Raw genomic sequence first — 15,457 nt, 5'->3', positions numbered from 1 at the left:
CAAATCAATGCCAAATCGTGTATATAAAGTTTGTAAGTGTTTTTTTTTTTCAATTTTATCCTATTTAACCACTATAAGCATTCTTCAGTTCCTGTGGAATAATGCTTGCCTCCTGCTTACACAGCTCTAGCAAGCATTCCCCACAGGTTCTTAATGGGGTTGAGATCAGAACTGCAAGGTGGCCAATCCAAAATGTGCACTCCATTACTCAAAAACAATTCATAGGTAGACTTGGCATTGTGTATTGAGGCATTGTCCTGTTGGAAGATCATTTTGGGTCTCCTATGGTAAGAGATGTATCTCCAGCATTTCTTGATAGTCAATTGCATTCATTCTACCCTGTATGAATGTTACATTAGACCTTCCATTCCATCCAAATGATGCCCATATCATCGCATAACTGCCACCTTCTTGACATTTTGAATACCTCTTCTTCCCATCTTAAGCCATGACAATAATACTGCAATTCATCCAGGCCATCCAAATCAAACTTTTTTCATCACTCCATTCCTCTTTCCAATCCATTATTTCTTTAAACCATTTTAACCTCTTCTGTTTGTGTGCATTAGTTAAGGCAGGGGTGGGTTTTCTTTTCTTTGTAAGAAAAGTTTTTACAATTCTGGAAACTGTTGATTTCGATACCAGAATGTTGGGTCTTACTGCAATTTGATTATAGATGATGAATTATTACCAATTTCTTTTAAATGTTTTATTCGTGGAGTTACAGTGGGATTTCGCTTAACGAGCATAATTCATTCCAGAATCTTACTCGTAATGCAAAACACTCATTAAGCAAAACAATTTTTCCCATAGGAATTAATGTAAAATACGATAATGCGTTCCATGCTGAAAAAAATACTCAAATATTTTATGTATAATGTTTATTCAAAAAAAATGATACAATATACATTGTTAAGGAGCATGAATCATCATCATATTTTCTTCTAGCATGGAATGAACCAACCTGGAATGCAAATTGGATTTGCAGAAAACAAAAAAAAAAAAAAAAAAAAAAAAAATCACAGATAATATGTCTGATAAACACACCAAATGATATAGCCTTTACATAGCCCAAGAATTTGGCATAATTAAATATTAGAAATTAATTAATTTGACAAGAGGTAGGCAGTTATGCTTCCATCTCATATTGAATTTAATAATTATAATTAATTAATTTTTAAATTAGACATTTCTAAAATTTAATTTGGAATTTGTCATTAAATTTAATACGAGATAGCAGGATAACTGCCTACCTCTAGTCAAATTAATTAATTTCTAATATTTAATTATAGCCTTTACATATCATTTGATGTGTTTATTATATAATGGACTATGGTTGTTGATGTTTATACATAAAGTGTGTGAACACAAGTTTGGAGAAATATGTGATCACAAGTGACAGTAAGATGCTAGCAGAACGAGTGCTAAACACAGACTGATGGAGTATGCGCACAATCCAGGACTTCCCCTCTCCTCATCACTCGTTATGTGAAACATCACTTGTTAAGTGAGTCATTATTTTACCATTTGTTTTACTCGTTATGCAAAATACTCATTAAGCAAAGTCTCACTGTACTTTCAAGGACTGTCCTTTTGAACCATATGCGTCTCCTAGATGTATAAAACTGTTAATTAAATTATGAGATCTTTTTGAGTTTTATTGCAATTTGTCTATTTGATAGTCTAGATTCCTTCCAAGCCCTAATTAGCCTTTTTTCTGTTTGAAAGTTACTTGGAACATAGCATGATTGATTAATATTTTGTGTGAATTTTCAATGTTAATTTATTTGTTTCAAATTTTTCCATTTGTAAATCAGTAATTAGCACTCTCTGGTGGCAAAAATATGCATTAATTATATAAAATTTGGTAATTTAAAAAAGAATTTCATACTGGACCTATATTTATGGGATACTAAAAAAATGAAAAATTTACTGTATAAATTTATTTATTAAATTTTAAATAAAAATATTTGTTGGAATGCAATTGTTATAGTAATTAATTCTTGACATAATTATTACATATCATTTCTTTGAACAATTTTTTAAAAACTTAATTTTACTAGGTGGACCTGTATTTATGGGACACGCCTGAAATTAAATAACTACTTACCTCTTTCTTCTCGTCTTGTTCAACGAAGGGCAAAGGCAAAGACGAAGGTGCACATTGCTCTTCTGGCAAGGGAATTTTCTCGGGAAGAAGCAATTCCAATGGTTGGTGGACGGTTTCTTCTTTTTTTGGTGATTCCACTATGCCTTCTGAATCTATCTCCATAGGAGAATTACCGTAGCGATCTGGTTTGCCAGAATTTAATATATCTTCTATGTTACCTCCCTTTTCCATTTGTATTTCTTCTACGGTCTGTTCCTTTTCTACTTCTAAGTTAGTATCATTTTCAGGAGGTGGTTCTGCTTTCTCTTCACATTCTTCAGGCTTATTTTTGTCATCGGCCTCTGGCATTATTTCATCATTTCCTTTATTTACATAATGTTCGCTCATCTCTGGCTGATTTTCTCCTTGAGTTTCTTGAACTTCTACAGTATATTTGGGGGAATCAACCAATTGTGGAGAGGCTTTTGGACTTTTAATTTCGGAAGATATAATGGGAGACTTAGATGCCTCAGGTTGTTCTTGGGAGTGCTTTTCTGCTTGGAACAGTTCTTCTTCTTCTTCTGACTCAAATGATATTGGACCACGTCTCTCCTTTGATTTGGGCGTTGTTTTGCCTTTTTCCGAACATTTGTTATCGCTCTCTCTCTCACTTTTCCTTCTATTACTTTTGCTAGAATGCTTACTATCTTTATGGTAGGATTTGCTTCTAGAATGATGATCAGGTGAACTCTTCCTATCTGATCTGGAAGTCTTTTCTCTAGAACTCTGTCGTCTTCTAGATTTATTGTCATCTCTGCTAGAATAATCTATTTCTGTTCTATTTTTAGATTTTCTAGAATCTGGGGAATGATGTCGCCTGGAATTTCTATCTCTGGGTCTACCAATTTGGTTATCTTTATTACCATCAGCTTCTTTATTATACCTGGAGGTTTCACTAGATTTTTTGGGAGGTCTTGGAGGTTTCACAGTGTCTGGAGATTTTTGTTTAGTTTCCTTTTCGGCTGGATAACCTTCAGGACTACTAAAAAGGAAAACAACAATACTATTAATTTGTATATAAACAAAAATTCTATTATTGTATTCAAATGAAATTAAATTTCTACATGTTTGAAATACTTATCATACTTATTTGATACCAAATTTAGACAAAAGTACTATAATTAATATAGTTACTTTAGATCTAACAAAGGCTTTTGATGCTGTCAATCACGATATACTGCTAGTTAAACTCAAAAATTGGTATTGAATGATTCATGTTGAATTGTTTAAAAGCCTATAACTGGTGCACCTTTTAGCCTACTTTGAACTCATCAGAAACAGATTACAGGTCGACCCGCACGCTGACATCCCTCACTACACAGGGAAGATATTATACAGGACCACCTACATCAGTCAAAACTGTAAACCCTGATTCTTCAGTGCCTCAAGGACTTCCCATAACTCACCTTGCCCATAGCCTTTTTCAGAGAAGATCATGCACAACACTGAATTATATCAAGACATGTGGACCACCCATATATGCTAAACCTCAGACTGCACTCTGCTAACCGTGAGTAGTGAGGCGGGGATTCGAACACACAATGCCAACCATCAAAATCCAATTGGGCTTCTCCCCTCCATATGGTGCCAAAGGGCCCTAATGATTGGAGACCTACCAGACATTATTGTACCTTGAGCAGAATAACTATTTCCAATCATTATCCAGTGCCACATATTCGTGATTTTGCTCAAAATTTATGAGGAGCCTAAATATTTTCCAAAATCAACTTGGTCAGAGCCTTCCATCTTATATTGATTAACCCAGATGATGTACCAAAGATGACCAGGGTTAGGTCTATATTTATAAACTTACATTGGAAGCAAAATTAAGTTTATAAATAATGTTAAATTTGTAATTTTAGAAATATAATTTTATGATTTTTAATAAAGCGAAATGAAATTATGCAACTTGGTTATAATAATACTTTGAGATATAATTTGGTCATACAGAAAATTAGTTTCCGAAAACTATGTAAATTTTTTTTTTAATTTTTATTATTGGGAAATCTATTGTTATCTACACTATTATATTTTACTTATTTATTGTATTTTAGAATGTCGTAATAATACTGCTGAAGAGGGGCATGTTTGATATGTGTACAAGAAAAATTACTACAGGTGATAAAATAAAGAATTTTTGTTTTTTCTGATTTTGAACTCATCTTTGCGTCGATAACCAATACACTGGTATAAAATCCTATTAATAAGTTATGTCCAAGTAAACAATTTATAAAATTGTAAGTTTCCTGATAGATAACAACAGTGGAATATTAGTAAAATTATAGAAGCCAATTTTGCCAATTATTTTCTAGAGAGAAAAAAAATTAAAAAATAAGATTTAGGTTTTCTTAAAACTGATATCTTAATTTTACTTTAAATTTTTATTTCCCCCACCATGCAAGTAGCACACTTTTTCCTTTACTCATACTCTGAAAATACTCTATTTATAATTGGGCTGCAATTTGAAAAAATTGTAGACTTGTATATTCCCACTGTCATCTGTCTGTCTGTGTTGAACATTTTCGTCATTCATTTAAGATTGTTATCAAGTGTCACTCCTACTGAAAGATGTATGGAAGTGCCACATGCACTCCTCCACAGAGAGCAGCATGCTTTATGGCACCAGCCTCAGACTACTGCAAGAATTTTTCATTCCAAGTTCTCAGGACATTGATTCATGTTCTTTTGTCAAAATACTCAGGATAAAACCAGTGCATAAAGTGCACCATTCCTCTTGCAACTTATCTACCTATAAAGAATAGAGTCATGCTCTCATTTATCTGCTGTGATTATGTATAGAAGTCTTTACAGCTTCTATATGACAAATCTACAATGTCCTCTCATGCAGTAGCAAGACATTCACATTAAACATAAATGGAAAAGAAGTTATAGTTTCCATATATCAGATAAAACATGCCTTCATATTCCTAGAGAGCAAGCTGGACTGTCCACTCCCAATCTCCCCCAATACCAATTACAGTGAAAACAAAATATGCTGCACCATCCCAACAAACTACCACATGCTCCAGCCAACATGTATCCTTTCTTGCTCATTTTCTGTCATAGACACTGGTGGGGGAGTATTTGTGGCAGATCCAAAGTTCAATTGGCAACACTGTCCAAGCATTTTTGACAACACTTACCTTGCTCCTGGCATTAGAATTTCATTCACTCGTACTTGTGCTGACAATAGTACAGATGTCCCTTATTCATTACTACATGTATTAAAGTCTTTGTCTTAAGTTGTATGGGAGTAGTGTCTAATCTATACTAGAATCTTACATGCACAATCTACAGATTAGTTGGCATTCGATTATCCTACATTGGTACGTGAAGAAATTGGGTAGAGCCGAATGCTTAAAATGTTTTATTTTAAAATAAATTAAATGTCCAAAAGCATACCTGTAAATGTCACAGGTACAGAAACTGCCATCAAGAATGCGTATATCAATAGTTTTTAAATTATTACCATTTTAACTTGCTTGTTCGACGTACATGAAACACAATAAAAAATAAAACCTACATTCAATGACTACATTTTACATTTGTAATTATTTCACTATGGAAAGTTGTGATATTGGGAATGTCAAGTAATCGTTCTGATGTCAAAAATTTTCATTATATACGGTTTTGGTATTGGTGCCAATGTCATTTTTAATAAAACAATATTTCAGTTTTCCAATGCACACTTCATGATGCATTCATTACACATCACAATTCCTTTCAGTTTTGCATAAATGTATATATGATATGATTATAAACAGTTTGAAGAAGTTATCATGAAATAAACTTTGGAATAACTTATTTAGTAATGAAATAAATCTGTAATGCACTACCAAGTGTGAAATATTGTTTTATTAAAAAATGACATTGACACCAATACCAAAACTGTATATAATGAAAATTCTTGACACCACTATTACGGCTTTTAATGTCAGAATGATTACTTGACGTCCCCGTTATCACAACCTTCCATATCTAAATAATTAAAAATGTTTACAAATGTAAAACATAGTCATTGAATGAAGGTTTCATACTTTATTGTGTTTTGTGTACATCTAACAAATAAGATAAAATGGTAATAATTTGAAAACGATTAATCTATGCATTCTTGATGGCAGTTTCTGTACCTGTAAAGTTTACAGGTATGTTTTTGAAGATATCACTGGTTTTTTCATTTCATGCTTTGTAAACAGTTAGATTAATTCATCTACAATGTATTTGTCTGTGGAAGGCTGTAAGATGAAAAATGTTGCACATGGATTCTACATAGCGGAAAAATAAATGGGAAGATAAATTTGAAAATAATTATTTAAATAAAATTCGACCTTTGCCACTTTTTCCAAATAATAATTTGATTATTTGGAGACTTTCTCCAAATAATCAAATTAAATCAAAGTGGCAAAGGGTGAATTTTTCACCCTTTGCCACTAAATGGTGTCTGTGGAAAATGCTCTAATTTAGACAAATAAAGATTTTCAACAAATGAGAATGCATTTATCTATGATCATATTGAACTGTAGCAATTTGACACCAATGCTAAGAAGACGGCAAAAGCAATTCCATATGTACTGCAGTCAACACTATTTGGTTGTTGCTGTATTCTTGAAAAGTTCCAAGGTGTCAGTATTAATATGAGGATATAATCTCCGTAAGAATACTTTTAATTCCATAGATATTTTCCTGTAATTTATAGAATCGTTTATACCAGGGATGGCAAACCTGTGGCATGTAAGGAGCAATCATCTGGTACAGTACATAATATATCATATGATTTTGATTTATCATCTGTCTTTTTCAATCAACTTTTTGATTTATTACTTGATCAAACAGCTTTTTTACATTTATTCTAATTAAAGCATATTCGTTTAATTTCTTTAAATATTATTATTCAAAGTCTCAAACATCTTTAAAGCTAAATGTGCTAACAATATGGCACACAAACTCAAAAAGTTTTGCCATCCCTAGTATATATGAATACATTTTGTGTCATAATAGGAGAAAATCCAATTAACATTGCTATGCAGAATTTGTTTATGGTAGATGTTGGATCCAACAAGAAAAATAACAGCAGGATTTTTGATATAATTTGGTGGTAACATCAAATAATAAGTACAATATTGTAGAATATGGGCAAAACATGTCATGTACTGTACTCTAGTTTTCCATTAAGGCTGCCCATAAATTACGTCTGCATTTTTCTCGAAATTTTTACTTTCCCTGCCCCTCTCGTCTCAGTTTGTTCAAGTTTCCATAACCCTTCCCCTCTTCGGACTTCCAACAAAACTTGATCCCTCTTAAACCCTTTATCACTTTACAAATGATAGATACCATAAGTAAAAATGAAACATACAAGAAACTTTGAAATAAATATAATAAAATTCATAAACTGTATACAATTTAATGAAATAAACCGACTCCACTGAAGCTCAATCCCTCCCCTCCTCTCAACTGACTTTGTCCAACGTGTCTTAACCCACTCCCCTCTTTTGGTGTGGACGCCATTTATGGACAGCCCCTTACGCATAATGTTTTATCACTAACAGACAGATTGGTAAATAAATGACCCATAATTTAATAAAACTGGAATAATGAAGTCAATCGCATCAAATTTTTCAAAATTCAAATACATATCCAATAAAAGACAATTATGCAGTGGTACCTCCTAATTTTGAACAATCCAGAGTTAGAGGCAGATAGTTTGTCAGAACCACTTTAGACTCTAAACCAGGGGTGGCCAACATGTCGATCGGGATCGACCGGTCGATCGCCAAGCCAATTTTGGTCGATCGCTAGCGATGTCTTGACTTAATGTATTATATTTGTAACCGAACGCAACTGTATGCATGCAGTTATGACTCGACTCATAAGCAGTGAGTGCACTTCGTACTGAAACTGTGTATAAACATAGTATGTATTTCACACTTCCCTCTCCCCACTCAGACTATGCCTATGACAACAAGTCGATCGCGACACAGTTTTACGATAAAAAGTAGATCTTATGTGCACAAAAGTTGGCCACCCCTGCTCTAAACTACTAGAAACAGTTCCACATCAAAGTTTGAGACATTTACAGTTCTGGAACTACCAACACATTCTTCATTTTGTAATTTTATGGAACAGTGGACTCTTTATCTAGATTTGAACACAAAACTAATTGACAATATTCCACAACTTTTAAGGAATAATGAAATTAGTTTTGAGTATTTTAAATTTATAAAGATATTTTAAAAATTTATACTTTTATTAGAGTTCATAATTATTTGTTTTTATTAGTAAACTAGCAGATATGTGTGACATTACTTGGCCAAAAAGTGAGAAGGATAAACATTAAAATTTCAACTATATTACAAGTTTTGTTATTTTAGTCTACTTGTAAGGAACCGAGTCCGAACGTTATTTTTATTTTATTATTTCTGTTTTATTATCTTTTGTTTGGGGTTTATGTTTATTTAGGACGAAGGTTCCCCACCACTCTCTTGTTAGTAATGAAAAATGAAGAAAAAACAACTCACGGAGAAATAAGCGCCATAGGAAACATCTTGCGCACTTGCGCTGCCCGGCGGAAGTAACAGTCCGCAGAAAAAAAATGGGGGGGAGTCCCCACAATCACTAGTAGAGAAATACTTGATAAACCATCTTAAACATCCCAGAAAATTATGATAAATATTTTGTAAACAGTTTATAAGCTTTGTCGGAAACTTAAAGCTGCCAGAACAAAGTTAATGTTAGCAACTAAGTATGTAAATAAGAGGAGTAACCCAGCTCAAGTGTGACGTCACCTCACAGTATAAAACCCGTACGTTAACCGAAGAAGGAGAGGTGATTTCCAAATCGAGGCGACTGTGAGAGCGAGGTTAATTCGAAAGCGAAGTATTTTCTGATAGAAGTCCAGATTGATAATTGGACGATCCAAGGTGCTAAAGAGGAGTTCGATTGACGATTTGACGATATCGAAAGGATTGAGGAAAGTTTCTTCGTATAGTGAGGTGACAGATAGATGTTTAATTAGTAAGAGATTTTGTTCATAGTTGCTAAGTATTTGATTTGTCGAATTTCAAAGGGGAATTACTATTAAGTTAAGCTAAGTTTATTGTCGGGTTGACTTGTTGATTTTCGTTAATAAATTTTGTTTGGAATTATTGATATTTGTACGTAGTACATTCTAGTTGCTAATTAAATATATTTGAACTTTTGACTTCGACTTTTGATTTGACTTGATATTTATCGTTGTTATTACTAATTTTTCGGTGCACGCTTAAAAGCCCAGGCCTGGCAAACTAATCTCGAATCCGCGTAAAGTACCCGTTAGGTTAACGGAAGTTTTACCGACCATAATTATAGTCGGTTTCCTAAGATACTAAAAAAAATAGTACTTTACATACTATTGTTGTTATATTTGTCACAAAGTGTCAAGGAGATCAAATCAGAAAGAAAGTGGAGCATTCAGATTTCATGGAAGTCTATATTTTTCTCTTGGAGTCTCAGAGAATGGGTTTTAAAAAATTTGGTACAGATAGGGCAAAAAGTTTAGAAGTTAATAAAGGGGATGAAATTGGGAGGAGTGGGGTGTCCAGGTTTAATGATATTCTATATTTTCCTCAGAGTCCCAGATAATAAGCAAGAAAAATTTGGTGAAGATAAATCAAAAAACTAAGAACAGAGAGAGACAAATGTCCTTATATACATTTATAAAACCAATGAGAAACCGTTGAGTCCAACAGCAATTCCGACAGAACATAATGTTACCATGAAACATTCTAGTATAACAGACTAAGCAGTTCTGAGAAACCATTCTGTAGGAATAGTCTCTCACTTGGATCAGTTCCACAACTGGAAATGAATTTTCACCACCTCTAATCCAGTTTGAAGATGATTATTAATATAGACTAATATAATTTAAGTAAGTTCAAAATTCTGTTATTTAAAAAATATTAAATTAAAATGATGAACATGATGAGTGCACCCCTCACAGACATTTTGCGAAACATAACTTTTTTGACCGAAGGAGAAAAGAACTTTTAAGTGAAATAAAAAATATTGATAAAAATAGATATCTTAGGAATGAATGGACAGAGTGGAATAAAATTAGATAGGTCAAAAAAAAAAATTAGCAGATGACGATGATAATCATATTTTGTCCAGATAACACACATTTCTTTAGTTTTTTAATAAAATGTGAATTCAGATAAACAGAAAGTGTTCTAATTCTAGTATAGTAAGGCTTGCTTTGTTAAGCCATTCATTCACTCGCTCACTTACTTGCTGACTTGCCTCTACCAGTAATTGCTAAGAATTAATAGTTAGACAAGAAAATATAAATTTAAAAGTATTGTATAGAAACTGTACCTGCTCTTTCTTCTAAAATTGTCCTTCCAGTTGTATCTTCCATTAGTTCTTTCATTTTTTTCTTCACTATCTCTGGAATAAATAAATAAATAATCAAAATAAATAAAAAATACTTTCAACTGGCCAATATTTTGTATTAATTCTATTATTTCTATAAGTAAGTTTTTTTTCAATTGCATTTATTTCTTTTGACATGCTATAAAATAGCATTTAGTGATGGTGCCTATTTTGTGCAGTCTCCATGAGATTAACATATCTGAAAATGAGTTATCTTATTGTTCTTATGAGAAGAAACTCCATCTTCACTGTGGATTTCTTACAAGCCATAGTAAATTATTGAAAAAAAAATCAAGGCAAAGCTGTAAGAATAAGGCATACTGTGATCACTACTACTATAAATGCTAATGACAATAAAATGCATCAGTTAAAATTCAATATGAAAACTCTTATCAAATTTTAATGAAACTCCAAACTTGGGAAGCCACACTATAAATATTGGATGACTGAATGTTCTAGCAGATCAACCAAACTCTCTAAAGGTAACTTACCAGTTGCACTTGGGACAGTGCTTTCCAAAAAATTCTAAGCACATTGTCTAATATCACATGGAAATTAATAAACAAAATGCTCAATTTAATGAAATGCAAGCTCTTTTGTCATCCCTGATAGATAAGATTGATTCTATTCTCTCAAACTTATAATACTGCATAATTAATACAGTAGTTTTAAGAACAAAGTATTTTAAAATTTAACAACTGATATTGTTATATGTTTGTATATTTTATGTGCTATAATTTTGGGGAAATTTTGTATATGTTTGGGTGAAATTTTTCATCCTGAAAATATTCTGCACCACCTTTTCATAAGTTGCATTGTACCACAATACTTCTTGCTGCCTGCAGACAGCTACACTTGGTCAATCATATTAACTGTCAGCAAAAAAAAAAAAACAAAAAAAATCAACAAAATAACCAAGGGAACAAATTTCCTGACTATCCATGTCTGTTTCCAAATACTAATGAAAATCCTTGACTTTCCCTAACTTTCCAGCTGTGTAGGAACCCTGTATATGTCTAGACCAGACCTGGCCAACCCATGGGCCGTATGCAGCCCATCACGTTGCCTAAATTGTTTGCCTAAATTGTGGCCCACTGTAATGTTACGCGTGATCAGTGGCCCACGAGACAATTACTCGCCAGTGGCCCGCGAGACAATTTGGGTCGGCCAGGCCTAGTCTAGTTTTGAAAAAAATCAGGGTTGTGAAGTTGGAGTCATAAGAAAATCTGTTAGAAGAATCAGAGTTGGTAACAATCAATTATTTTATTGTGACATCATCACAATGCCAGGCTGCAATTTTTAATTTATTTAAAGTATATGTTCTCCACCTCAAATTAGTAGTGTCTTGCTCCTATAAGTCATACTTTTTCCTATTAGCAATAGTGTCATCTATCATCTATCAAACACCTGTTAGGGGAAAATTTTTGAATTGGAAGAATGTGACTTCTAGTAGAAACTGGAAGCTTGTATATAGTTAATTGGGACCTCCTGCCCCTAAATCTTTCCATATCTGGTCTCAATTTTCATCTAACTAACTCCATTCTCAAGATTAAGGACACACAAACAGTGGGAATTTATAGGTCTAAATTTTTTTCAAATTGCAGCTCAAAAATGGCTGCAACTTCAAACTTCAACTTCTGTTTTTTATTGTGTACTGTATTTTATATTAACCTCCTATCTTGCATTATAGAAGCCTCCTGTAATACAAGATATTTCTTTGCATATCAATCACTGTTGATTTTCTTTTTAAAAATTTACATTCTGTTTTAGCTAATTCTAAATTTTTATTGTCAAAAGACTCATACAAAATGGTTAAGATGACATGAATTAATCTAGTGTTTTTGAATACTTTATTATAACTACAGGTGAAACACATTGCATGTCAATGTTTAGTTTTGATAAGAATGTCTGATGATTCACTTGGTAGTGATTAAATGTCATTCTGGGTTAATATAATCAATGAATATATTAAATTATTATTCAGATGTAGGAGGTGTTGGAGTTGGAGTCACAGGCTTAGTCCACCGACTCAACCCTGAATAAAAGAAAACTTCTTCCACTTGGACTTGAAATGGTATAATTTACGTAAAGAAATGAATGCTCCAGTAATCAGAATCATTACAGCAGATAACTTGGAATTCTTGTATGATGGAAGCATCTCAATAATTTGAAACATCATAGTTGGGTAGACAGTTTCTGGTTTTTATAATGAGTTTTTAATTTGCTATATCTCGCTTAAAAATTGTTGTAGATCTGATCTGTATTTTGTCTTTTATCATGCACATATCACACTTTATGATTGTTCACTTTAAAATAGTATGTGCATTTTTAAAAAATTTATAAAATTTGAAATTTTAAGAAATAAAAAAAAAATTTTTTAAAATAAACATCTGATTAATCTGTTATATATGTTAGATAGACAGGTCTATATTCTCACAAATAAAAAACTGCAGCTTTCTAAACTGACGTAAAGAGATAATACAGCCTATAGTTTATAATGCGGATTGGCTTGAAGGGGCGTGTAGCTTTTCATATCTATGTCAATACACTTTTTTGTATCAATGATGTATATTTGATTCTATTTATATGTTATTTATACTATTATACTAACAGTGGACTATAATAAGTGATTATTACTCTATTATATTAACGATTATACATGTATTTCTTATGTATTACAGAAGTACCACAATAACCAGAAGTACTTTGTTTTTTAAAAGTTTTATGGCTGAATGGTTTAAAAACATGCATATTTGTTAAATAGAATAAATACACATAAAAATTTATTTAATGCTAAAAAGCTAAAAATAAATGAGAATAATGATTTATAATTGTTTGTTTACGTTTGTAGCTGACAATGTAGCTCTGAAAAGGTGTAACTTTTCCAAGAAAGTTCCCATCCTGCAAACCCAAGTCGATGCTTATTTGTTACAACATAGTCATTTAGCTATAATATACCAATTAGAGCTCAACACGTGTGAATAAGAAATTTATTGTCCAATGAACAAAAGAAGGGTCTCCCTGAGACTTAACATGGGAAGGAATGGATTTGTGGGTAAATTTAAAAATACAAGGTGGTAACAAATATCTTATTCGTTGAAACAGACTTAGTCTATGTAGATAAAAGCCAATCAGTGCTTAAATCACCAGCAACTAGTTAATTGCAGAAAAAAAAATTGATGCTTACTCTAACTGGAGTAGTGAGCAACAGTTTAACTTAAACCGGTTCCTCCAATGTTAGCATAACACAAACAACTGGTTAACACCCAATAATTTTAAAAACCATGGTGTTAAATGTTTAGACTTTTTCTATGCTAATGTTAGATGTCTTCATTCAAAGTGAGATCAACTGATGTTGATTCTGACCAATTTGAAATTGATTGATTTAATGTTTACAGCAACTTCAACATATGATTCTAATCCACTGCCAGCACTGAACAGTTACACCTTGGAAAGGATTGAAAAAGATTGAAAGATCTTTTTGCAAACATGAAGAATTGTTTATTATATCGTAACAACCTATACTGACGACCATTACTAGAATTTTATCGGTTATTATGTTATGGCTATGTCTCGAGCATGTGACCACCAATCCACTCTTGCAACACATAATTGCAGTTGTCTGTGTGGCTGAAAATTGCTGTGCAACCACCAGTTCAGAAACTTGCTCATCAAGCCACACCAGCATTTACTGTAAACAAGATTTGAACAGATGCAGTATAGTACAAGATACCAGAAACAGCTTCAGGTCCTCTCTGATTTGATGCCATGCTTGAAGCTATAATTGAATATTACTAAATATAATGTTTTCCTCTCTATTTCTAATCATTTGCATCTTTTATATTGTAGATTACACACAATATATTTTATTTCATTACTTTGTATCTTTCTTTGTCTTACAATTTCTATTAACATGGTAAATTTTCAGCAATAACATTTTTATAGACAGTTAACTGTATAAAAATTATAAATACATCTACCATCAATTTTTTACAATAAAATACTTTATAAATTTTAACAATGCTTTTCTAGTTTGTATATGCAACAATTTCTATTCAGTACACTTTCCTAAGCTATTTAATTAATTAAGTTACTAATATTTCTATTATTATGACATATTATTATATGCAGAAGCATTTATTTTGTGCATGTGTGTATGTTTGTGCATGTGTTTGCACGAGTTTGTGTACATGATGATAATTTAAGTAAAAGAACAAATTTTGAAAGTAATACTAGTGTTTACTTACTTATGCAATAACTATGTAACATTAATCATTACTTTTTGAATGGAAATGTTGACTAAATGAATTGATTCAATGAATAATTATATAACTTTGACAATATTCCCATTCTACAAGCTAATGAGCTTTAAATTAGATAATAATAATAATAAATTACCCATGTTGTTTTTCTCTAACATAAGATTTTAAAGTTTCGACTTGATTATTTTCTTCTGCTTCTTGATCACTGGAGTTGGAGATCTGGAAAAAAAAACTAGCTTGAAATAAATGCAAAACAAAAAGAACAGTCATAAACAACTCTGCACAAACCTTACGGGAAATAGGTCATGTTGGATTCGGCCAAATCTTTGGTATCTTGTAGTTAAAGTAGTCCCAATCAAGTGTCTCCATAGACAAAAAGTCAAAAATGGACAATTTTTCAGTTATTGATCATTTAAGATGCAAAAAGAGCATGATTCATACATGTGTTGTGAAACCCTAAATCTTTTTTGTTTCAAAATATAAACTAGTATGTTCCAACACAGTTGCTTTTCAACTGTTATCAAGTCTCAGCACAGCGAGTTTCATGCAAAAATGATGCTCATGCACCACAGATATGCACACTATCCATAAGCAAGATATGAATCTAAATAACATGAAAATCAAACTCACATGTGTTGCA

The 15,457-nt window shown here is 32.2% G+C and overlaps 2 protein-coding genes across 2 annotated transcripts in view; both read right to left on the bottom strand.

Annotated features, from left to right (window-relative positions):
• Positions 1-15,457, bottom strand: part of LOC136987102 (deoxyuridine 5'-triphosphate nucleotidohydrolase-like) — a 359,911-nt gene that overhangs the window by 278,896 nt on the left and 65,558 nt on the right. The gene's annotated exons all lie outside the window — the stretch shown is intronic.
• Positions 1-15,457, bottom strand: part of Moca-cyp (nuclear cyclophilin protein Moca-cyp) — a 54,859-nt gene that overhangs the window by 3,444 nt on the left and 35,958 nt on the right. Inside the window, exons 14-16 of the mRNA XM_067284695.1 lie at positions 14,954-15,036; positions 10,499-10,570; positions 2,111-3,131 (exon numbers count right to left, since the gene is read on the bottom strand). Coding sequence (XP_067140796.1) covers positions 2,111-3,131; positions 10,499-10,570; positions 14,954-15,036 — 1,176 coding nt within the window. The remainder of the gene's footprint in view (positions 1-2,110; positions 3,132-10,498; positions 10,571-14,953; positions 15,037-15,457) is intronic.

The sequence above is a fragment of the Centruroides vittatus genome, unplaced genomic scaffold (assembly GCF_030686945.1).
Source record: "Centruroides vittatus isolate TY-2023 unplaced genomic scaffold, ASM3068694v2 scaffold_1444, whole genome shotgun sequence".
NCBI lineage: Eukaryota > Metazoa > Arthropoda > Arachnida > Scorpiones > Buthidae > Centruroides > Centruroides vittatus.
This window is presented reverse-complemented; position numbering and strand designations above follow the sequence as displayed.